The sequence below is a fragment of the Ursus arctos genome, unplaced genomic scaffold (genome assembly GCF_023065955.2).
Source record: "Ursus arctos isolate Adak ecotype North America unplaced genomic scaffold, UrsArc2.0 scaffold_16, whole genome shotgun sequence".
Classification (NCBI taxonomy): domain Eukaryota; kingdom Metazoa; phylum Chordata; class Mammalia; order Carnivora; family Ursidae; genus Ursus; species Ursus arctos.
In genome coordinates, this window is record NW_026622830.1 from 51,310,233 (window position 1) to 51,335,391 (window position 25,159).

Below are 25,159 nucleotides of genomic sequence, written 5' to 3' on the forward strand. Positions count from 1 at the left end.
CACAGCAGCGCTCATATGAGGGACTTCGGGCAGTGAAGGCATTTCAGTGGCTGCAAGCATCTTACTCACAAGCAACGTCCGACGCGGCCACACGGCTCCCCCGCCGCCACAAGTTAGAGCAGCGCCTGCTGACTCACTCGGAGGAGCGTGCAACTCCTGACCTCAGGGTGGAGTTCACGCCCCACGCTGGGCATAGCGGCTAATTAAAAATGAAAAAAATTAAAAGTTAAAGAGAGAAGTGGATTTATGTCCCCACACAAACGTGTAGCAGATGTGTTTTGAGCTCAAACTACAGTTCCAGCGGCATTTCTCAAACCTCAATGCAAGTACAATGAAAATTCACGTATCTCAAACCCACTTCACCGAGCAACTGAGGCACTTCCATCAGACCATCCATCGGAGAGAGGAATCTGCGCTGTAATGACGTGCGGAAAGGCAAACATCAAAAAGAATCTAGTGGAATTCTATCGATGTCTGCCAAACGATGAATACACTAAACTGAAATGATATGCTCCCGAACTGGTATCAGTGTGCAAGAGCACCTACGAGTATGCAGACACTGTCAGAGATGACATCTGTAACCTTCCGTGACGATCAGCCCCGAGACTGAACATTTGTCATTGGTTGTGATGATACGGAACACTACCTGTGAGCTCCAATTACAAAACATGTTATCCAACCCTCCCCCGAAAAAAAATTCCATTCTTATTAGACCTGTATTAAAATATATATATATACTCAACTATTATTTGAAATTCTGTCAATAAAAATTTTATAGATATTAGTGTTCTTTCCTGTTATGTAAGTACTTACATAATATCCTTCATTTTGCCTCTTAGTCTGCAAAACCTAAAATATCTACCATCTGCCCCTTCACAAAGAAGCCTGCCGATCCGTTTCAGTCATCTTCCCCAGATCTTCTGACCACAGGTACAGCTAAGGCACATACCACATATCTTTAACTTCTCAGCTGTTTTTTTCTTTTTAACTTAAGTCTGTCATTTTACCTTTATTCCTTATAAATTTTACCTTGTTGATTTTAGCACTTCATTACAACCTGTCGAAGTATTTTCAAATCCTGATTCTAAAAATGAACGGTCTCCCAGCATTAACTCCTGTTCTTTACTCAAATTCTTGATGAAAACATTACGACAGGTGTCAAGTATGACACACTTCTGGAGACATCTTCACTTGGGTGCAGAAATTCTGGTATTGTAGTTTTGTGGCAAATTACACTACATGTGGTTGCAATGTATCTTCTACCTACAAGCAGTAATTTCTTTTCTTTTTTTTTGGAAGATTTTATTTATTTATGTGACAGAGAGAACACAGCAGGCGAGTGGGAGAGGAAGAAGCAGGCTCCCAGCGGAGGAGCCCGATGTGGGACTCGATCCCGGAACGCCGGGATCACACCCTGAGCCGGAGGCAGACGCTTAAGGACTGCGCTACCCAGGCGCCCCAAAAGCAGTAATTTCTTGAACTCCCTAGTAATGACAGGAATAACAATTTACTTTCTAGGCTGTATGCAGGAAAGGATTAAGCTTGCCCCAGGGAAGATTTGGCCATTGCCCAGCTCCTGGGAAGTCACCTCTGAGCCTTTGGAATCCCCTGCCTGATAAGGCGGTCTTTGTTTAGCTGGGGGCCTTCGGCCACACCAGACAGTCCATGCTAACAATTTGATTTCTGGTGGAGCCTTGCGCCACACACGACACCAGTTTGATCTCCAGAGGGACTGGAGACTAAACTCAGCCATGTAGGCAGTGCCTATGGGACAACCCCCAATACATATCCTGGACACCAAGGCTCAGGTGAGCTTCCCTGGTTGGCAGCATCGGTGCTGGGAGAAGTCAGCACACCTGCACTGCGAGAGGACAACTAGAAGCTCATGCTTGGTCTTCCCTGGACTTCGCCCGGTGTGCCTTTCCTTCACTGACTTCTGTCCGCATCCTTGCCCTGTAATAAACCATAACCATGAGGATAATGGCTTCTCGCAGTTCTCTAAGTCCTTCTAGTGAACCACAGAACCTGCAGGTAGTCTTGGGGGCCTCCCAAACTCTAGGTCCTGATGATTTACAACGTCCTTACAGCAACACTACAGCAGTGTTCTTTCAGCACGAGGAGATGCTAGTTTAAAATGCAGGTGACAGGGGCGCCTGGGTGGCACAGCGGTTAAGCGTCTGCCTTCTGCTCAGGGCGTGATCCCGGCATTATGGGATCAAGCCCCACATCAGGCTCCTCTGCTGGGAGTCTGCTACTTCCTCTCCCACTCCCCCTGCTTGTGTTCCCTCTCTCGCTGGCTGTCTCTGTCTCTGTCGAATAAATAAATAAAATCTTTAAAAAACAAATAAACTAAAATAAAATAAAAAATAAATAAAATGCAGGTGACAGGCGTCCACATCAGCAATGATCATCCAACATCTCTGTGGGATAACACCAGGCATTTGCATTAAAAAAAATTTTTTTTTTGAGAAAGAAAAAGCCAGATCACGAGGCGGTGGGGCAGGAAAGGAGACTCCACACTGAGCACAGAGCCTGACACAGGGCTGGATCTTATGACCCTGAGATCATGACCTAAGCCCAAAACAAGAGTAGGACGCTTAACTGACTAAGGCACCAGGCCCCCCTGCCTGCATCTCTCATATACTCTCCTTGGTGATTCTTACATACACTACTTTCAGGACCACTGACGTACCCAAAAGCTTCCTGAGGCAGTGACCGTCTTTTTTTTTTTTTTTAATTTACTTACTTACTTACTCACTTATATAATCTCTACACACAACGTGGGGCTCAAACTCACAACCCCAAGATTAAGAACCACATGCTCCACCCACTGGGCCAGCTAGGCACCCCAGGACTGTCTTCTTTTTAATGAATCCCCATCAGGACAAGATGCTCAAGAGTCAAGAGTGACTCAGGACAATGCTCTAAATCTGGCAGAGAAGTGAGAACAACTGGCATTATTAGTCTTCTAAAACTTAGACTATATACACATGTGAGATTTGTTTTGTCATTCCTCAAATATCCAAGACAATGTAGAAATAAATGACTGAATGCAAACCACAAGTTACTTGGATACAGTGTGAACAACGGATTCAACGGTGTCCATTTCTCACCCATTTTTCAATTACATCCATTTTTTTCAATCTCCTGACAGTTAATAGGAAACCTGAGTTTTAGAAGCTGTCTTCATACCCTTCTCATCTACTAAAAAGATCACCCATGAGCTAAAGGTCAAGACAGCTGAGAGAATCTTGAGAGTTCTCCTCTGTCAGTATCAAGGAGCCATTTACCCAAGGAGCCTTACCCTGTTATTTCTTCCTCTCTACAGTGGGAGCCCCGGACCAGCTGATCCCTAAATTTAGATCAACCTCTAAAACCCTAGACTACCTAAAACAATAAAAATAAAGGAGGCAAACACCCAGTGGAAAAGTTTAGAATTTCCAATGAAATAGTTGAAAGGGCAGACTCAAAGACGAAAAACAAACATCAACTCTTCACCAACCAAATCATCAACCGTCACCCGACAAAAATTAATTCATATGTAGACAACTTGCATTTAAACTAAGTTACTCCTGCTACCTCTTTTATCAAGTCAATTCCTTAGGACACAACTAATGTATTTTTCCCAAAGCAGAAAGCAAAGCTTTTTTTTGCCATGACACAGCCAAGGAGACGCCAAACTTTTTACCTACACTGGAATCACAATTATCCCCAGCCTGAAATCTTAAGGGTGATATTTTAAACAGCCTAGGGGTTTTCACTTCTAACGTCTACACCATCACTGAATTCCATCATTTCTTAGATCTTTGCCATTCATGACACTTGGCCCTTAATGGAGGTCACAGTCCTGTCAACAGGAAAAGGGAAACTTTCTCAGACATAAACCCATTTCCAAACGCTCCCCTCTAAGCCTCAACTTCTATAGGGCAGCCATATATCACCAAAAACAGCAAATCTCTGCACGGACTGCTATAATCCAGAGTCTGTAATTCCTAAATTACATATAACGCTAATGTCAAACACGAACCAATCCAGTTTAGACTCCAGGACACCACATTCATCTGCCTGGTGCGAACATAAACCACCAGCTGCCCAGTTCCTCCTGCATCTGTTCACGGAAGAGCTAACTGTAACAGGACGAGTTAGGTACTGTCTTACAACTATTAACTATCAACGCACTTCTGAGCGGACAGAAAAACTACACTCCTTTTTGGAACTAACACAGCCAACTAAAAGTGACACTGGTCCATCTCTCAGAGCCATGGGACTGTTAAGATATTCCTAATAGTTTATAAACTTTAGCTTCATCTCATGTACAACAGCATGTTGAAACATCCATGCCAACGAGAGTCCCAAACTCTCCTGGCTGGCCTTCTATGTACAAAAACCGGGCCTTGTTTTGTCTCTCGGAGGCCAGGGGAGACATCTGCATTGCTGCCTGGTAGACCTCGGTTGGTACAGTTGGGCTCAGGTGACAGCTTCATGGGCCTGTGTTTTATGTAGCGGTCTGGGATGTATGACACTTACAGTAACAGTCCTGTGATTTGGATGCTTAGCTTTCCCTTACAGCCTCACACCCGGGCAGAGTGTCAGACATCCACAGTCCAATAACAAGGAGTGCCCCCGCCTTGGGCTGGGCTCACTTTTGATAATGGGATGAAAGCCCAAGCATCCTACCCCAGGAAAACAGCTCATGTGCATACACACAATTCTGCGTACCGCTTCTGGGGTTCATGGACCTAGGAGACAGCATTTCCTCCTTAAGCAACAAACAGTCTGATCAGTAAGCACTTAAAAACAAAAAGATCTTCATGGACTTTTCACCAAGGGAGAAATCTGGGAGCCATCCTGGAATTGCTCTGGACACCCCCTCTCTCAGCCCTGGCTCTTCATTTCCCAGGTCAGAGCCTGGAGACTGGCTGAGAAACAGGCTTCAAATCACCCTCTCTCCAGTTCCTCAGTCACGCCCTTAATTAAGGCCTTCTTCACTTGTGTGTACAACGTAATTGTAGAATTAAAAGGACACAGGCTGTTAGATTGGACCATCTGAACTTTGCCCATCACTTTACTAGCTGGGCGACAGACACCGGGCAGCCATTCCCTTAATGACAAAGGCTTGGCTCCTCTCCCTTCTGAAGCGCATGACTGCAACAGCTCCTTGACCGACCCTTGTACTAGTTAACCACCCGCTTGCCATAGGAATCTGCTCCCGTCAGAATCAACCACACGCTGCTCTGATCTTGTCAATAGTATCAACCCTACCTCCTTCTCGACCCAACCCTTTCTGTACTCCTAAACACTAGTAAAAACATCCAGTCTCACAGACCCCAGCCTCTCCCGCCTCTGCACCGTTAGAGCGGGCATGTCCTCCAGGAGGCCCTGCCTGCTTCCCACCTTCCACTCTCTTTCTACAGATCCCTGCAGACAGCCAGACCTGAAGAGGTCACGGCATCTGGTCCACAGCCAGTTTCTGTATGGTTCTGGGCTAATCAAGGTTTTTACCCTTTTAAAGGTTGTTTAAAAAAAAAAAAAGGCAGCTATGTGACAGGCCCTATGTGGCCTACAAAGCCTGAAATGTTTACTATCTGACCTTTAACAGAGAAAGTTTGCTGACCTCTGAGCGTGACCGTGACGGGGACATGCCCTCCAGGTCCTCAGAGCACTCTGCTCTGGCACTATCACTGTAGGCATCACACTGCACGCTGACTGCCTCACTCCCCTCCTGTCTGTGCCCCCGGGGGCTGACACTACACCAGGCACAAGACAGGTATTTAATACTGTTGACGCCTCAACAACTGGGTCCACGTATACACAGATTTTTTTTGATACATGCCGCATAGTAAATGTAGTTTCTCATAATTTTCTCAACATCCTCTTTTCTCTAACTTACCTTTTTATAATACAGTATATGATACACATACAAAATATGTGCTAACTGCCGATTCTCAACTATGGGGAAGGGTCCGGCGGCCCGCACTGTTCAGGGGTCAACTGTCCTGGCACTTTACATGTGTACACCATCCCACATAGTAACTGCACGCAGAGCTTCAAAGATCACAGATACTAGAGTTTATATAGACAGTATCAGAAGTCACGTGACTAAAGGCAACGCACCAGTATTTGTACCTCAACCTCCTGTTTCCTAGTTAAGATGCTCTTTCTACTAAAAAGACCTGCGTCTCTACACAAACTATGATACCTAGACATCTTTGATTACTAATACCTGAGACTTTAGCTAAGGGTAAAATTTAATTTTTGACTCGCTATTTAATTTTGATAATTTTTAAATTACTGCTACTTTTTGTAAATTAAAGAAAAAAGAAAGAAACAGACACCCTAAGGAAGCACTAGGCAGGTATTTGTAAATTAAATATCAGTACTTAGTGGTTTTCTACTCAGTGCACCACAGCCTCCCATGATCCCACCTATACCGGTCTGAGAACCCACACCACCTTAGAGACAGGCTCCATGATACGCCTGTCAAAGAGGCTCAATCCTCTGTCTAGCTGTGCCTGCTCTAGGCGGACTTTGGAAAAAGTCAAGAGTCCGGCCAGCACTGTGTAAGAGAACGCTCCATGACGATGAAAATGTCCCATCTCTGCACTGTCCGAGGTGGTAGCCACTAGCCACACCTGCATACTGAGCACCCAAACTGGGGCTAGTGTGACTGTCAAACAGAACTTTTCATTTTATTTAATTTTAATTTAAAGAGCCACACACAGCTAGCAACGACTACAGGAGACACAGATCCAAGTCTAGACTCCAAACACTGCAGTGAAATAAAACACACTTTTCCCTGTATCCTTAACTACAGGCTATGTTATCTGGCCCAATCATTCCCCTGAAAAAGACTAAAAAAGATGGACAGAATACTTTAAAATCTTAAAATCAACCAGAAACTGACAAGACAATAAGGAAAGAACAGGCCAAAATTAAAGTGAAATCAGGAACCCAAAGAGATGAACAAGCACAGAAACCACCTCTGCCCTGCAGTCATTTGCCAATTCTGAAAATTTTCAACTTTCATTTTTACAACCATTCAGGGAAAGAGGAGTAAGAATCAAAAGCTGGGTCCCTTAGGGTGTTTAACCAAAAACACTACCTCCAGAAGCAGGGCCCTAAAGGCTACAGAGCTCAAGATAAAAGAAACCAGAGGTGAGTCACCTCTCCAGTAAAATCACAGCACTGGGCGGTCCAAAATACCTCAAGCCTTAAACCTGCTTTAAACTGGTTGAAGCAAAAAAGAAAAAAAAAAAAAAAAAGCTCTCAGAAGGAGCTATATCTTCATTCTATGCCTCAATAGACTCCTACAAATAATCAGAACTAAGTTAAGAATCCTACAAATAATATCCTACACCATAAATAAAAATGAATCACAGACCTAAATGTAAACCTGAAACTTTTCTAGAGGGGGATGGAGGGAAATAAAGGAGAAAACCTTTGTGACCTAGGATTAGGCAACAACTTCTTAACTACGACACTGAAAAAGCACAGTCCAGGGGTACCTGGGAGACTCAGTCAGTTAAGTGTCTGCCTTGGGCTCAGGTCATGATCTCAGGGTGCTGGGATTGAGTCCCAAAGGCAGCAGGCTCCCTGCTCAGCGGGGAGTCCGCTGCTCCCTCTCCCTCGGCCCCTCCCCCATCCCGCTCTCTCTCCCTACCTCGAATAAATAAATAAAATCTTTAAAAGAGAGAGAGAGAATGCAAAAACAAACCATAGCATGAGAGAAAAGCACAGCACACATCTGACAAAGACTTGTATCCAGAATATATAAAGAACCCACCAATAAGAAAAAAAATTTAATAGGCAAAAGATTTGAACACCAAAAGATACACAGGTGGCAAAACCACAAAGAAAAACCATTACACACCTATCGGAATGGCTGAAAAGCTAAAAGACTAACCATACCAAATGTTGCCCCAACGATCCAGCGTGACTGGAACTCTCACACAAAGCTGGGAGGAATGTGAAATGGTTCAGCCATTCCAGGACAGAGTTTGACACTTTCTCAAAAAGCCAACATAGGCCTACCACAGGATCCAGCCATTACAGTGCTAGACCCAACCATTTCCAGGAAAAACAAAAGCCGATGGTCACATGAAGACTTGAGCAAAATTATTCAAAGGCTTTATTTGTAATAACTCAAACCAAGAAACGACTCTCCACACACTGATCACGTTCGACGTCATCCCAAGCAACAGCAGGAAGAAATTCCTTGCAAGTCAGCAAGGGATTCTAAAACAGATACAGATCTGCAAAGGGTCAAGGAGGGCCAAGGTATGCTTAAAAAGGAACCAAGTGGGAAGAGTTCCACAATAAGACCTGTTATAAAACTAAAATAATTGAAGCAACTTAAACTGGGCAGTACCAGTGGAATTCAAGAAAGTCCAAAACAGATGCACATACACACGGACCTTTCATTTCCAAGAAAAGGGGCACTGCAGAGCGCTGGGGGAAAGATGCTCTTTTCAATGAACGGTGTTCGGACAACTAGCCTGTCCACAGGTTAATGAAGCTGGATTCCTTCTTCAGATTATGCACCAAAACCAATTCTGAGAGAATTACAAAGTTAAAGGTTAAAAGCAAAAGTATAAAAGCATTTAGAGAATAAATGAGGAACTAGTTCATGACCTCAGGGCAGGGAAAGACACAAAAAGCTTACAAAGGAAAAGACTGACAAATGGCACTAATTAAACTTAAGAACTTCTATTCATAAAAAAAAAAAAAACACACAAAAACCACTGAGTCAGTGAAACTGCATATGACAAAGTGGGAAGAGACAGCAGCAAAATACATAACCAACAAAGAATGTGTGTTCTGAATATATATAGTCTACAAATCAATTTAAAAATAACCTAATAGAAAAATATGGGCACTTCAAAAAACAGTGCATCCGAATGGCCAGTAAATGTATAAAAAGATGTGCAACCTCATTGTAACCAGGAAAAGGCTATTTAAAACCACAAGGCAGCAACACAGCAGAAACCACCAGAAGGGGCGGGGCGGGGCGACTGACACAAGACCAGAGCAGGGCTGAAGCAGTCATTAGAGAGAAGACTGGGGGGCGGCTGGAGCCTCCCAGCACAGCGGGGAGCAACAGGAGACTCCCTCACTGAGAGGTGCTCCAGGCCAAGCGCTCTGATGTACATTTAGTGGGGTCACAGTCTATAACTGACTATAAACTAGAACTTTAACTTCACTTGACCAATGTAAGGAGAAAGAAACTGTTTCAGATCACTTTTTCCCACCAGCTCATTCCTTTTATTTTCTCCATCACAGGGCTACACCACTGACTCAGTCTGATGGGGGCCAGAAGAGGTACGTGGAAACATCCTTTGTACTTCGCGTCCACATTATGGTAACCTAAGTCCACCCGTCTGTCCCTAATTCTCTTCTCTACCTTAGTAACAACTTCATGTACTTCAAGATCACAAGGCCCCCTCAGCAGGAGCACAGAGTCTTCTTCAATCATTAAACCAATGACTGAGGGCCAACCCACTATAGGAGGAGGAGGAAGCTGTGAAGGACCCACAGATCCGTACAGGATAATACAGAGTCCCTGTCCCTAAGCTCACAATATTCTATTTGCCTTCAGGTGCGTCCAACTCTGCATAAGACATAGTAGAAAGTAAGCATATCACCAATTCCATCTTTGAACACTAACTTTTATCTAGCTCTGATCTTAGGGAAAAAATAAAGGACAAAGGCAAAACAATACATATTAAATTTAGATATGACTTTATGCTAGGCATAGAATCAATTCACACAATACTGTTTTAGTAGTCACCCCAAGACTTGGAAATCATCCTGACTCTAATATAAGCAAGCCAATCTTTCAACACCAAAACAAAACCACCAGGGAACACGTGCCTTGAGCACCCACATATACACACTTTCCTGCTATCTGCCAAAAACCACAAGTCCAGGGGCCATACAAATTGCTATTTCAATGCAAAATCATTTATTTAAAATCCAAACCAAGATTCAAAAGAATTTAATGACCTCAGCATAAAACATTCAAAATCCCTAAACAAAATTAGTTGTGAGGTCTTCCCAAGACTCTAGAAAACCTGAAAAACATACTGAAAAAGAGTCCTGAAGTGAAGGCAATCTCACTAGCAAATCTAAGTGGTCAGAAGCCAAACACATGCCTCTGCCATTTACGACTGATTTTTTGCCTGCTACGACTTGCATTTCTCTTAAAACACTCTCAAGTAGTAGTTGACAGACATTAGCATGCAACAAAAGCTCCTGGACAGCATGTTCAAACAGACTGCGGGCCCCACCCCCCGAGTCTGATTCAGGAGGTCAGAGGTGGGGCACGAGCACAGGTATTTCTAACCCGGCCAAGTGATGGTGATGCAGTTGTACTTTGAGAACCACTGCAAACAACCAGTTTACTGGTTTACTGTGGTGTGCGCACGCACGTGTTTCCCTTCGCAATAAGCAAGACCAAGGGGAACTTGCTGAGGAAGAACAAACTCTTTTTTTTACCCAAATACTGACTTTTCTTGCCTGAGTGAAGGTAAGTGACCTGTTGCTCAAAACGTTTACTCTGAACAACAACGTAAAAGACTCTCTAAGCAGATCATCGGAAGGCCGGTGTGTCATGGAACTGGCATTACAGTGTTAGGAAGATGGATTTTTTTTTAAGATTTTATTTATTTATTTGACAGAGAGAGACAGCCAGCGAGAGAGGTAACACAAGCAGGGGAAGTGGGAGAGGAAGAAGCAGGCTGCCAGCGGAGCAGGGAGCCCGATGTGGGGCTCGATCCCAGGACCTTGGGATCATGCCCTGAGCCGAAGGCAGATGCTTCACAACTGAGCCACCCAGGCGCCCCTGGGAAGATGCATTTTTAAAAATGGTTTCAGGGCATAATGTAAAACCCTTGTAAAGTACATGATGAATCCAACTGATTAGTAAAAGATACATTAGAGCTTCTAGACCAGTCATCAAGGATCTTTTATAAATCCCAACTTCCTAGGTCTTCAGAATATAGAATGAGTCCTAACGAACACATGACCAATTCCTACAAAATTAATTTCTAGAAAAAAACATTTGAAAACCATAAAGGGACAGAGAAATGCCTTTTTCCCGCAGCTCAAGTTTCATGATATTTATAATCTAAAATAAAGCAGACAAAGATAGAAACAGATAATCCAAGTTCTCCCTGGTATCAAGTCCTACCTGGTTTGTAAGTAAGGTTCTTTACCAAGGCAAACAAAAAACAGTGGACTGCTGACTGATGCAGGAACAGTTCTCCAACAACGAATGAGCCTGGGTTCTTTCATTCAATAAATATTGTGTCAGACACTGGGGATGCCATAGTGTGTAAAACAAAGTTTCTGCCCTCGTGTTGCTTAAATTCTATAAAAAGACACACAATGCACTACAAATATGGAATGTATAAAACCACGTCAGCTCTTTCTTCAGTCCATCAAAGACAAACACATGGTGCTTTGGTCACAAGTAGACCCAACAAGCACCTACCGTTCACAGCACAATCCAAAGCACCAGATGGCAGGACTTTTAAGATAGAAAATGGAGGCAGAAAGGAGATCCTAGGCACAGACAGCCCATAGATACAACTTTTTAGGTTCTTCTGAGCCTTGGTTTTGGTCCACTGGCCCTAAATAAAGGAGGACAGAGTACGTCAAGTCTTAAAAGCACGATGGAAAATTCTAAATCGGCGAGAACGAGCACATTCACTTCAGAAACATTTATAGAGCAGCAATGTGTTAGAGATTATAAATTCTAGGATTTACTACAAGGGGATGAAACCTGCATGAGAAATTTACAATTTACTTTTCCCTCACATTACACCTTGCTTCCCACAAAACTATATTCATAAACACTGACACCCCCCCCAAAAAAAGTCACCAATGAAAAAACTCTGTAACAATGTAGAGGTTACTAAAGCACAACCTTGAACAAATAAGAAGCGTCAATCACTGCACTATGCATTATATATTTGTATTTAACTGATTTTAAATTAACTTAAAATAAACAATTTTGGTATGTTCATTAAAATGTTTACCTACACCATGTTGGCCAGATCACAGCTTCATGATATGAAAGCGTCAGATTCAAACAGAAAATATAACTATTTCAACTCTCCCAGACACGGTACTTACACCTGCATGCTACTCACTCCCCCTTCGGAAGGCTGGGTTCAGATCTGTGAGACTACTGCTTCTCTAGTCCTGTCTGGTCCTAGAAGCTGCACAGAGAGTTCAGCAGGCCCAGCCAACAAGGACCTACCCCTTGTGGGCCAAGAAGCCCACGGCAAGCTCCTCGAACTCCAAACTTCCAGTGTCTCCTCTGCAAAAATGAGGATAGCAATAGCACAATCAATGCTTCTCAGGAGGAATAAAGGAGAAAAAGCATGAAAGCAATCACCTCAGGTCTGGCACGTGTCATCTCCCAGATTTAATTCATCGGTAAAAAGGTAGTGACACCTACCAACAACACACAATACCCCACACGTAGCAGTAACATTACATCTCCTCCCCTATCAGTGGATAACATTCACATGTATGACTTTGGTCATTTTTCTTGTTCTGAAAAATGAGTTTACAGTAAATGCCAATGTATATCAATAAGATCTAGGCAGAATTTGTTTCGTTCAATACAAAGCTTGCAAAGAAAGACCTTCATGTCCTGACAAATAAGTAAACTCTGTGACGATGCTACTTGTTCCCTTATCGGAGGCTTTCAACTGCTAAAAAGTGGCAATAGTGCCACCCAGCCAAAAACATCTATTTCATACTTTCCTCTAAAAACCACTTCATTAGTGTTTATGCAAATCAGACCATAATTAACGGCATTTGCTAAAAATCTCACCTATCCTGAAAGTTGAATTACATATGCCTATCTGAATTTTATTTCCATGATAGAGCCTAGCAAAAAAAAACAATACAACTGTTACAGACAGGAAGAGAGGGGGTTCTTCTGGTACTTTATAATCAGAAACACATTTATGTAGTTCTGAATGGTAAGATTTGGCACCATTCCTAGAAATTAATGCCACAAAGTGGTAGACAGCAATTTCATTTCTCCTACACTAGGTTGCCTTTTGGTAGTCATGAAATGGAAGAGAGAAAAAAAAAAAACCTTGCACAAATATTAGCAGAGAGAAAAAGCCATCAACGGTTTAAATAATCCACTACGAAACATGGTTTTCAGAAGAGACATAAAAAAACAACTACTTAAGGCAGCTGGCTGAGGCACTGAAACACAGGTACACCCAAACAGGAGCTGGAACCGCGCTCATCCTCTTCCACCGAGGATCCTTCTAAGGACAGAGATGCGACTTCAGATTTGAATGCTTACTGCACTCACAAACTTCCTGGAATTAATTACTATTCACTCAAATAAGGTCATTTACTTTGCCCAAGTTTTCAGAATTTGCATTTTAAATAATTTCTATAGGCATCAGTAAAAATTCCCAAAGACCCCCACAGCAATATTTTGCTAATTATTTAAGGGATTTTAGTAAGGACATACAGTAATGAAATAAGTTCTTAAGCTTGAGCTTTAAGACAAAATAAACTACTACAGAAACTAAACTTTACTGGTTTACAAGCCAAAAAAAACCCCCTCATTTCACAAATGATAGAACTTTTAATTATATTGAAATTTAAAACAAGATTTTAGCTGAAAACTGTCTAAAATGAAAATGTTTACTTTCAAAAGTTAAAGACTTACATATTAAGACTTTGACTCTCATCTTTCCTGTGCTACCCTTGAGACAAGTATTTTCTCAAAATTAAGACACTTAAAAATACAGGAAAAAAGGTTTCCATAAAATCTTTAGAGATAGAGAAGTAGCAACTCAAAACTAACATCCAAAAAAGAAGAGTCATGTTCAAAATGACTCTTTACTACACTATAGAACATATACAGTACACAGAAGACACTATAATTTTTCCTGCGGGAACTAATCAGCATTTTTTTAAGGGGATAGCTTTAACAATACAATTGTTATTTAGACAATTTCTCAAACTTCCCAGCGAGAAAAGTTATGTGACTTGCTGAAGAACCCAATTTTAAGAATTGGGATGTCAAGTTCTCTAATTTCCAACAATGGGCATGGAGTGCTAGAGAAACGATGTTAGTGAGAAATGTTCTAATGATCCTCACTGCGGCTCCTAACTTCTGGTTTCACCGGACACTTCCACCCCATCGCACTCATGGAGCTTCACTCCTAATCACGACTCACCTTCAGCGGACCGCCGGCCTGAAAAGAGGCTGAAGTCCTCTCTCCTGTAGGGCTCTGCCCCAGGACTCTTGGCCCCAAACCTTAAACACTAAGTTCTGGATTCAATGTCTTTATTTATCCAAGGACTTGCTTCTTGATGCATCATAACCTCTGAACAATGCGTAGGTCCTTTTATTCAGTGTATATACTCAAGTCTTAGGTTGATTGTGGGACCCTTTAAAAGACAGCAATGGGTTTTAAACCATCTTTCCCCAGTTTTCATTATTAAATCGGAGTATATGATAATCACCGGAAAGATATTACTTAAAGAATGTGTAACATGGGATCTTGCTGCTTCGACAACATTTAGCACACAAATGTATTCAAGACACGAGTGGTAGGCTCATTCAGTGTTTCACCTTCAAGGACAGCCACAAAGAGAAAACAATGTACTCATAAAGACACCGGAACACAAACTTTCTTCAAAAGTTTCATGTGTTTAAATATTGCAGGATGTTAAAAATTATCTCCAAAGTACAATGGCATGAAAAAATTACCTACATTGGATCTCAACAAAAATAAGGTGAATGCTAATTTGCAATGTATCTTTCCATCACTTCAATCTTTCACGTTTTCAGAGATGAGACAACGGACCAGAGTTCACACATTTCCAAGAGAAGACTGCTTCCATTATGAGTTTTACAAATAAAATATTAAGGGTGAGGATCTGGTATTTCATTTCAAATAGTAATGGCCTATTTTTCCAACCTCGAAAATGTTGACATTCTACCTAAGAATCCCAGCGTTGCTCGTCTTATGTACAGATCCCCAAATCCTTACACCGCCTTCAGCCTGAACGTATTTCAACCAGTTCCCATAATTACTACATTACTATTATCTTAGTCTCACTGCCAAAAACCCAGCTGCAGGCTAACCATGCAAGAATGAGACACTGTTGAAATGACTAAAAAAAAATTTCTTTTTACCCTTAGCGCATTAAGCTAAATCCTGCATTTAAATAAAACCAAGTAACACACACACCCCTCCTCCTCCTCCTCCTGAGAAAAGAAAGGAAACGAGAGAGAAAGAAACAGCAAGTCCTTCTTCCACCTAAGTCAGAAGCAGAGCTGGGGGCTGGGTTGGGAAGAGGGGTAAACTTGGAGGCACAATGAATAAAGGAGGTCTCCGGGGCTTTCGCCCCGAAAACCACAGGGCCACAGCAAGTTGAGCGCCAGCTGCGGGGAAGGAGCCGCCCGGATCCGGGTTCGAGGCCCGCCCTTCCCTGCCTGAGGGCCAGTGAGTCCCCATATCGGGTCCGGGCTATTCCTCCGCCCCACCTCCAGGTCCCCAAGGATTTCCCTCTTCCTCCTCCTTCCTCTCTCCCCCCTTTTATTTTTGAGGCAATCGGCCGGCTCCCAAGGAGGCCGGCTGGCCTCCCCAAGCCCCCGGCCTCCCTGTGCGTTCCGGCCTCAAGCCCCTCCGTCTCTGCGAGACCCCCGAATCCACCAACCTCCCCATCTTTCACGAACACCCCCAGGCCTTCTCACGTCCCCCAAACCTCCCCGTTTACCCGAGCCCCCGGGCTCCCCTCGTCCCCTGGCCTGCCGGAGCCCGCCGACCTCGCCACAAGTCCGTCCTCCACCCATCGCCGTTCTCCCAGAACCCGCCCCCTCGTCCACCTTCCCTGGCCTCTCCTGTCCCCCCGCCGACTTCCCCACATCTCCGTCCTCCCGGAGACCCCCAGTCCGCCCCACATCTCCCGACACGCCCGCGCCCCGATCCTCCCCACAGCGCCGTCCTCCCCGGGCCCCTCCCTCGTCCTCCCCACTTCTCCGGCCTCCCCACATGCTAGGCCTCCCCAGCGGCGCGCGGCAGGGGTCCGTCTCCGCCGCATCCGCCGCGCGGACCGGCTGGTTGGCCCCGCTCGGCCCTCCGCCCGCGGGCCGCGGCCCTGCCAACCCGCAGCTCCAGGAGCCGGCCCACCCGCCCGCATCCCGGCCCCCGCCCCGTTCCCGCACTCACTCGGACCGCGCGGGACACCAGGAGGCGAGGGCAGACCACTGCGAGGCGGCGCCGCGAATCGACGGGCGGCGCTCCATCCAACGCCTCACGCCGCAGGCGCACAGCGGTCCCGGCCCGGCGGCGGCGGCGGCAGCGGCGGGGTTGCGCTCTCGGGTCGTGCTGCGTCGGCGCGGGCCGCGCATGCGCGGCGACCGGCTGAGGAGCGCGTCCCCGCGCCGAGCTTCCCCCCCCCCCCCCCGCCGGGAGGACCGGGCAAGCGCTTGGCGGCCCGCGCTTGCCTTGCAAGTCCTGGGGCTCCGCTCCGGAGACCGCGCCGGACAGTCGCGCCTCTCATTCAGGACGGCAAGGGACTGAGCGCGCATGTGGTGGCCGGGTCTGGGGAAGCCTCGGCGGAGGCCGGGAGGGGCGGACCGCCGAACTGAGGTCCCTGGGGTCCCACTGGTGGCACTCTGGGCCGGCGGGGCTGGACCGACCTCGGGGAAGCCCTCCCACCCGCTGCCCTGCCCACCACAGCCCGGACGCGGCCCTTTTGCAGGGCCTCCCTAGCCCTCCGCCCTGCAGGGCAGCCCCAGCCCCGGAACCCGCAGGGTCGCGCCCCGCAGTGGGCCGGGGCCTGGCCCGAGTCCTCGCACGTGTCTTCGCCAGGCTTCCTGCCCACCCCGAGGAGTTAGGTGTCCTGGGCCCCTCTGCACACAGGAGAGTGAGGCTCAGGGATGTGTTCCGTGGCATCACAGCTAATGCTGGGCTGTACTTAGATTGGATCCTGGAAAACGGCCTGAAAGAGGCTGTGGGAGGCGGCTGGAGGTAGACAGATGTGGGGCCTGCGTGTTGGTCTCTGGGCTGGAGAAAGAAGAGGACCCCGGGGATCTGGGAGTCACCAGGCCAAGGGCAGCTGAGCAGACCCAGGACACCAAGTGGAAGGGGCAAAAATGCACTCGTCCAGGGGCTTCTTCAGGCATCCTTAGGAGCCTGGCATTTGTTCTTTAGGCCGCAGGCAGCCTGGGGAGGGTTTCAAGCAGGAAGTAATATCTGATTTGTGTTCTTTAAAAAAAAAAAATGACAACCTTGCGGTAGGAAATGAAACCAGAGGCAGGGCTACTTTCATCTTTATGGCGTCACTTTGATCCTCACCACAAGCCAGGAGGGTCCTGGGATGGATCCCTGCATTGGTCTCCCCACTCAGAGGGGAGTCAGCTTCTCCCTCTCCCTCTGCCCCTCCCCCTGCTCTCTCTCTCTCTCAAATGAATAAATAAAATCTTTAAAAGAACAAAGGTAATAAATATCCCAAACTCATCATTTCCTAATGGCTTTACTACATACTGCCATCATCTACGCTCTCGTCTGTTGTATCTTTACAGCAGAAATCCACGGAAATGACGTGACGAGCCGCCGACGTCTCTTCCTGACTGTTCAGTGAGGGCAGGCTGGGAGCTTGAAATCAGCCACGGTGGGAATATGCACCCCATGGAGACTGGCACACGCCACAAATCAGCACACCGCCCCCCCCCCCCCCCGCAGGAGCCTGTTATATTTACCAGCATTGCACGGTCTATGTGCTGCATGGTGAGATGACATACAGTCTGGAAACAATGAGACAGGGACATTTAAAACAAAGCTTCATTTTAGTCCAACGAAATGAAATGCGTTCTGAGCACCTGCGAATTCCGTGCCCACCTCTCGCTTCCTCCGCCGTTGACTCTCCGTGATGACAGCTGTGATTTGTGAGCGCCTGGTAGATGCCAGGCGTATGAAGTTGTATTCTCTTATTATCACTTTCCGGTTCAGTGTGAATATTGTCCCATTTCATGAATGAGAAAACGGAGGCACAGAAGGGTTAAGACACTGCCCAGGATCAAACCTTTTGCACCCTGCCTCAGGGCCTCTTGTCTGGCTCCGTGTGTACCGTCCCCCTTTCTTGCCCGAAGCAACCCAGAATCCGCGACTATGTCATTGGTCGTGTCGTCACTTTAAGTTCCAATTAGTTTTCATATCCACTTGTTCTGCGTTTTCTGAAATGTCATTTATTCTTTGGCTTGAGCGATTTTCCTTTCCATCTTCTCCACTCTCTGAGATTGCATTTAATGGCGACGTTGATAAAGCTCTTTTCTTTAAAGTGATCTAGCCAAAGCGAGGGGTACTTTATAACCTTCAGCAGATAATTAATGCGTGTGACAACCCACAGACATTGCACACACTTCAGCAGGAGGATTGGGAGGAGTTCACAAGCACCTGAGCTGGAAATAAATTACAGGGGAAAGGCCTGCACCCCCTCCCCCGGGAACCCACACTCCGAGGCTGGCACCTCCTCCTTCCCGCAGCATCCTTGTTAACAGTGTCGGCAGCCAGCGTGGTCACCGTAAGGGGGAAACCGAGGCAAGGAAGTGCCTCACCCAGGACATCAGCAAATCAGCACCAGAGGTGTGTGGGACACAGGAGTTCTGGGCAGAACCCAGCCAAGAACGGGGATTACCTCATGCTAAATCCAGTGTTTGTTGAACGACTGAATGAAGGTTTCCCTATGTACTCCTTTCTCCCCGTGATTATGTACAGCGTGTTACCTTTGACCCTCTGGCTGTGGTTTTGTACTTCTTGACTTGCCTGCATGGTAAACTCCTTAGGGTAAGGAACAGAGTGGCCTAAGCTCCCTAAAATTGAGGTCCTTCGTGTTTACAACGGGGATCATGTGGCCGTTACAAGGAATAAGCAGCATCTGCCTAGGAAAGAGCGGGCGTCTTGTTCACAGCGCATCTCCTGCACGGATGCTCATCTGATAGGGGCCCTGGGTCTGATGCGGGAGGGCACGAGTGCCGCGGTCACCGCCCCCAATACGGACCTGTAGTTTGTAGCTCATCTCGTGTGTCGGGGAGAGTGACCAGGACTCTCTGCTCGTTCCACAAACGGGCTTTGAGGACACATATCTACACAGAGAGCCTTGGGCCTAAATTGGCAGCCCAGAGCTGCCTCCACGGGCAACAAAGGAGCTCTGGGCTCTGCTTGGTTGGTAATTACCATCTCCACCTGGAAAAAACCCTGGTGACTCAGCCGGTTGGAAATGCCACCTATGCCTCAGGGACAGGAAAAGAGCTGGGACCTCGGCCAGCCCCAAAGGGAGGCAGCGGTCTGGCTCCCGGTGAAAGTCAACGTGGCTTCTCACTCGCCTCTCAGGAAAGACCACACAGCTGGGGACCCAGAGCTGCCTCTTCTGTCACGTCGCCCTGCTCAGCCTGGCGCCCCTGCTCTGTGGAAGGACAGAGGACTTAGGTGAGCTCCCGGGTGGCCCCTTGAGCTCTGAAGTCCTGCGAATTCACAAGAGTCTGACATTTAGCCTGTGGCAGGCTATCGGCGGTCCCCACCGGAGCTCTCCGGGGCCAGGACGAAGCCTGGCTCTCACACGAATTGCAAAGCCAGCAGCGAGGCTCAACAAACACATCGCTGTGCCGGCTTTAAAACAACGCTTTAGGAAACCCCCACCTCCAGCAGACGGCCGTGCGGCAGCAGGCAGATCTCGAGGACACACAACCAACCCGCCAGCTCCTCGGTGTCGCGAACCAACTGAGGTTGGTGCAGATCAGAGCAGGGCCCCAGGCGCACCTGCGAGGGGCAGGCCTGCAGACACAGACCTGACAGGGCATCAAACAAAGGGCGCTGAGCTAGGATGGTGGCGGACCAACGTGTCCGAGAGTGACAGGTTTTGGGGAAAGACTTCCATGTCAACCCGGCCAGGACCGCGTGTACTTGTCACCCTGGGATCCACCCCCTTCCAAGCAAGTGGGCGGCCTGCATTTAAATATGTGGATATGTTTGTATCTCTGGGCAGAACATAGCATTTGGGAGCGGGCGGGATGTGTCATCCTGTGTTTCTTTTCTATCCACGGGGATGCCAAGTCGGGGACTCTGGTTCAGATGAACACAGTTGTTTGCCTTAAAGGGTCAGGAGGCAGAAAGTGTGACTTAGAACGGCCCCATGCAGCTCTGTGGGTGATGCGTTCTGGGTCGTCCTTGAGGCCTGACACATGGGAGCAGCTTCTGCATCCAGCTGTCTCCTTCCAATTGATACATCAAGCTGCAGGTGTTCATTGAGTACCTACCATGTGCTCGATGCTAGGCCACGTACCGTGGAAGGGCAGAGAAGGTACCAGCTGTGCCACAGGCCCATGTAGACCACAGGGTCACCTGCTGGGGAGAGGAAGGGCCCATGCCCATCTCCTCTCCCCTCCAGGCAATGTCCCTGCTGTCCCTTCACACCTTCATTTTTCCACAGTCACCCTGTGCTGATGACCCCCAAACCTGGACCTTGGGCCGGGCCTCTGCCCAGACTCCAGACTGGGGTCCAACAGGCACATTGAGCTCACAGTTCCCCCAGATGGAAGCCCCCCATTCCTAGCAGGCTGTCCTTGCTCCTGGAGCCTGGGCCTCTTCATAGCCCCCTCCCCAAGTCCTCCTTCTGCCTGTCCCCTCTACCCACCCCGTTACCAGTTCCTGTTGCTTTCCCAGGCCAAATGTTCTCTAATCCATCCTGTTATTTCCATCCCCACCTGGACCCCCAGGGCCGCCCCAGTTCCTGGCCTGCGCAGGCCTGGGTCATTGTGTCTTCCCTGGACTGTGGAGGCTAATCTATATCCATCCAGTACATTCGTTTTGTGCTAAAGTCAGCCAGAGTCCATTTGGATTGCTTGTGCCCAATGAGCCAGAACTGCCCCCCCCTCCTCCCCTGCCCTCGTGCAGAGCCAGCCCTGCTATGTGGAGTGCTCTCTCTAAGCTGGGCAAGGCACCGTGTCACCTGGCAGTTTTGGGGGTCCTACTCTTGGCCCCTGCTCTTCCTCTGACACCCTCAAAATAGTGACAGTCACACTGTGTCCAGATCTCAGAGGCAGAAGGCTCCTGGGACTCTGGGCCTGGTGGGCTCAGTGGTGGGGACTGTCTCTCTCAGCTCCTGGCTGCTTCTCGCAGGGGCACAGTGGCAGGGCCTCGTGAGGACACCCCTGCCCAGCCTGGACTCCCCCATCCCTGGGCCCCGCACCTAAGACAGAAACCGGCCAATAAACACCATCATCTGAACCCGTTATGCCTGCCTCCTTGACCAAGCGTCAACACCGAAGCGTGTTCCCTTCCGAAGGAAAGGGACAGCTAACAAATTGTGCCAACTCTCCCGAGAGCCATAGCTGACCAGCATGTCCCAGTGGCTCCCGTGGAACCACAGCTGCCATGGTGAAGGGGAGAGAGCCCATGCCTCCGAGTGCGAAATAGGTGGGCTTACATCTTGGCTTGGTGGCTTCCTAGCCATGGGACCTCTGGACAAGTCACCTAATGTGTTGAGATTTTCTTTTTTCGTTTACGTTTTACTTATTTAAGTCATCTCTACCCTCAAGGTGGGGCTTGAACTCACGACCCCGAGATCAAGAGCGCACACTCTTGACTGAGCCAGCCAGGCGCCCCACCTAAAGTTTTTGAGTCCCAGTTGTTTTGTCTGAAAAAGTAGGGATGGTGATACTTCGTTGTCAGACTGTTGTGAGCAGGGAAGAACCGAACACGTGCCAGATGTGCATGCGGTAACAGATGCTCTCTCATCGACCCCCTGCCCTCTCCCCCAGTGTTTGAAGGAAGGGGCAGGACAGCCCCGGCCTCTCTGCACCTCTCCTGTCTGCTTGGGGTGTGGGGAACGGGGGCCTGACCAGCAGGGGCCTGACCAGGCTTGGTTCCACTGGTCCTTCCCTCACTGCCCTGCCCTCCGGTCACAGCCTCACGACACAGGGAGCCTATAGGACAGGGCTGGCCAGCCTGCAGCGGAGAAGTTCCGTTCCAATTGGGGCGCACAGTTGTGGCTGTGAGTCAGGCCTCAAGTTCAGTCTCCCCCTTAATAAAGCCACTATTTGCATCTCCAGCGTCTCTCTCATTGGCCTAGAACTCAGGAGGGAAGAGGGAATTTATTTCCTTAGCAAATATTTGAATAGCGCTCTCGTGCCAGGCCTGATTCTAAGAACTTCGCCGATCTCAACCCATTTAAACCTCAGAGCAGCCTTGGAGGTCGCGAGTCCCGTGACCCCCTTTTGACAGATGACCCTGAACTCCAGAGAGGTAGCGGCCCAATCGGCCTGCAGCTGACTGAGAGCCGGGGGAAGGTTTGAGCTCAGGCGGACCAGCGCCCAGAGCCCCGCTCTACATGTTGGCCATGTCCGGAGCCTCTGCCAGCGCGTCGCGTCCTGTAATGCTCCTTCAATCCGCAGAGCACCGCAGCCTGTAAAATGTATTAGGCTGGGAGTCCTATGTTAAGACAGAGCATTGGCTGGGAGGAAATAGATAAGGAATTTGGGCTTCCCGGAGCTCTGGATCCCGCAGACCCTCCCCTCCCGCGGACCAGGGCCGCTGAGCCCTAGCTGGGTGAGGCCTAGGAGGGATCAGAGGAGCACACAGGGGTGGCTTCCTTCTGGTCTGCGCGCCTGCAAGCAGAAGTTACTAACTGGATACCAAAACACACCAGCCACGGCGCACATATCTACTAAACGTGGAAAACATCCCGAAAGAGGAGAGGGGGAGAAGGTCGCTTCAGACCAAGGATAGGCAGGCAGTGCAAGCCAGTGGGCCCAGGACCGCGGCGGCCTTGAAGGAAGCCTCGTGCAGAGGTCCTAATGCCCAGGAAGCAGATGAGAGTGCAGAAGCTCAGGCTCCTTCTCTTTTGAATGATTAATGTAAATTTAGTGAGGGTGCATATGGCAGGGGGAAATAGCAGCAGGAAGGCTGTGCACCCAGCGGGGGCGGGAGGGGGAGTGGGTGCCGGCGGGGGCTCAGCACTGCTGGTCTGCAGCTTCGGGGGCAGCCCAGCTCCACCGCTCCCCAGCCGGTGGCCCGGACCTCCAATCCCCAATGTCTCCCTCTGGGGTGAAGGGCCTGCTGGCATGGGAAGGAGCTCCCGTCAGGAGTGGCGGTCGTGGCAGTCACAAGCTGTTCCTCGGGGGGGCACTGGGTGCAGCCCAGAGGAGCTGGCCTGTGGGGGGCAAGGAGTCTGGTCAGCCTGGGGCAGGACAGGAGAAATATTTCCCGTCAGGGCCACAGACTCCCTGGAGTTCTCCTGCGACCAGCGTGGGCACCCAGAATGTGCTGGACAACCCCCACAGAGACTGCCGTGTGCACCTCTGGAGCCTGGACCCTGGCCTGCGGCGGCCAGCCTGGTGGGCGGATGGATGGGAAGGGCCATGGTCACAGGAGGCAAGCAGTGAAGGCCCGGCCCACCCTGTCTGGGCAGGGGACTGGCTGGAGGGCTGGCTTCCTGGGTGTGTGACCAGTCCAGTCACACAGCGCCCTGTGCTCAGAAGGGGACTTATGATTGGGGTTCGACACCCTGCTGTCACCATCTGGAAATTCTTTTTTCTTTTTCTTTTTTTTTTTTTTTTGAGATGGAGAGACAGAGAGAGAGAGAGCATGCACTCAGAGGGAGAGGGAAAGAAATCTCAAGCAGACTCCACACCCAGGGCAGGGCCTGACTTGGCTTGATCCCATGACCCTAAGATCACGACCTGAGCCGAAATCAAGAGTCTGATGCTTTATCAACTGAGTCACCCAGACACCACTTGAAATTATTCTCTCTCTTTTTTTTAAGATTTTATTTTATTTATTCATTTGACACAGTGCGAGAGAGCACGAGCAGGCAGAGCGGCAGGCAGAAGGAGAGGGAGAAGCAGGCTCCCCACTGAGTAGAGAGCCCGATGGGGGGCTCGAGCCCAGGACCCTGGGATCATGGCCTGAGCTGAAGACGCTTAACCGACTGAGCCACTCAGGTGCCCCAACCCCTTGAAATTCTTCTTAATTGTATCTTTGAGTTTTGTAAGTGAGGTCCAGGGACAATGCAGCAGACTGGGTGGGGGGCTTGGAGCCTTGGCCCCACCCCTGGTCACCTCCCGGCCTCCTTGCCTCCTAGGGTCCTGAGTCCTGTCCAGCCTCACCCCTCCCGCACCCACCCCAGGGCTGCCGCCTTCCACCCCTGGCAAGCGGGGCATAGTCGTGGCTGCCCCCACCCTTGGCTGGTAGTCCCACAGCACCCTCTCTGATCCAAGCACCAAACATGTCCCCGAGCTGTCTAATCCTTTGGAGGTTGTTCTCCACGATGGTTGGGGTGATGGCCCGCAGGAAAGGGAGGTAGACTTCCTGCCTCTGGCTGGGGCGCCACGTTTTCATTTTGTACTGGGCTCACAAATTATATAGCGGCCTGCGTGGCTGGGGCAACAGAGAGAAGCCATGAGCTTAGAAGTTCCAGCAAGAGGGGCACCTACTGGCTCAGTTGGCAGTGCATGTGACTCTTGATCTCAGGGTCGTGAGTTCAAGCCCCACGTTGGGTGTGGAGATTACTTATAAAACAAAACAAAACAAAAAAACAAAAATGTTCCAGCAAGAGGGGATGTCTCCCTAGGGCCCCCTTGCTTCCCGTCAGGGCAACAGCCTGGCTTGGAGACCACAGGCTCACCCCACAAGACTCTCAGCCTCTGCTTGGAACCCACATCCCCTGATCTCCACGTGCAGAAGGACATTTTCTACAGGACGTGGTGACAGTCGAATCGTCCAGCAAGAGCAGGGCTGGGTCAGACTGGGCAAGTCGCTCCAGGCTAGAGAGGCAGCAGTTGCTAAGATTCCTAAACTTGGAACCGTCTGGACGTTAGGGAATCCAGGCGGTATGCAGGCCCAGAATCGAGGCTTGGCAACAGGGAAAAACCACCGAGCGTCAGGAGGAAGACAGGCCAGACTGCGTGGCCGTGCATAAGAGCCACAGAAGCGTGAATTTTATCTTTCTGGCCAGTTCTCAAACTGTGTCGGACGGCCAGTGGTAGAGGCCAAAGTGGCTTTATTGGAGCAGACATTTCCTGGAAGTGTCCTCTCTGCTCCTTACAATGGATGTGAACGGTGCTGCATAAGAGAATCACTTTATAAAAATATCGCGGAAGGCATCC

At 48.7% G+C, this 25,159-nt stretch overlaps 1 protein-coding gene across 1 annotated transcript in view; it reads right to left on the reverse strand.

Moving 5' to 3' along the window:
* LOC125281381 (dual oxidase 1-like) overlaps nt 1–16,398 on the reverse strand; it is a 273,276-nt gene extending 256,878 nt beyond the window's left edge. The window contains 1 exon segment of the mRNA XM_057313038.1: nt 16,224–16,398. Within this exon segment, the coding sequence (XP_057169021.1) occupies nt 16,224–16,300 (77 nt within the window). The 5' untranslated portion in view covers nt 16,301–16,398.
* Nucleotides 16,399–25,159: the final 8,761 nt, after the last annotated feature.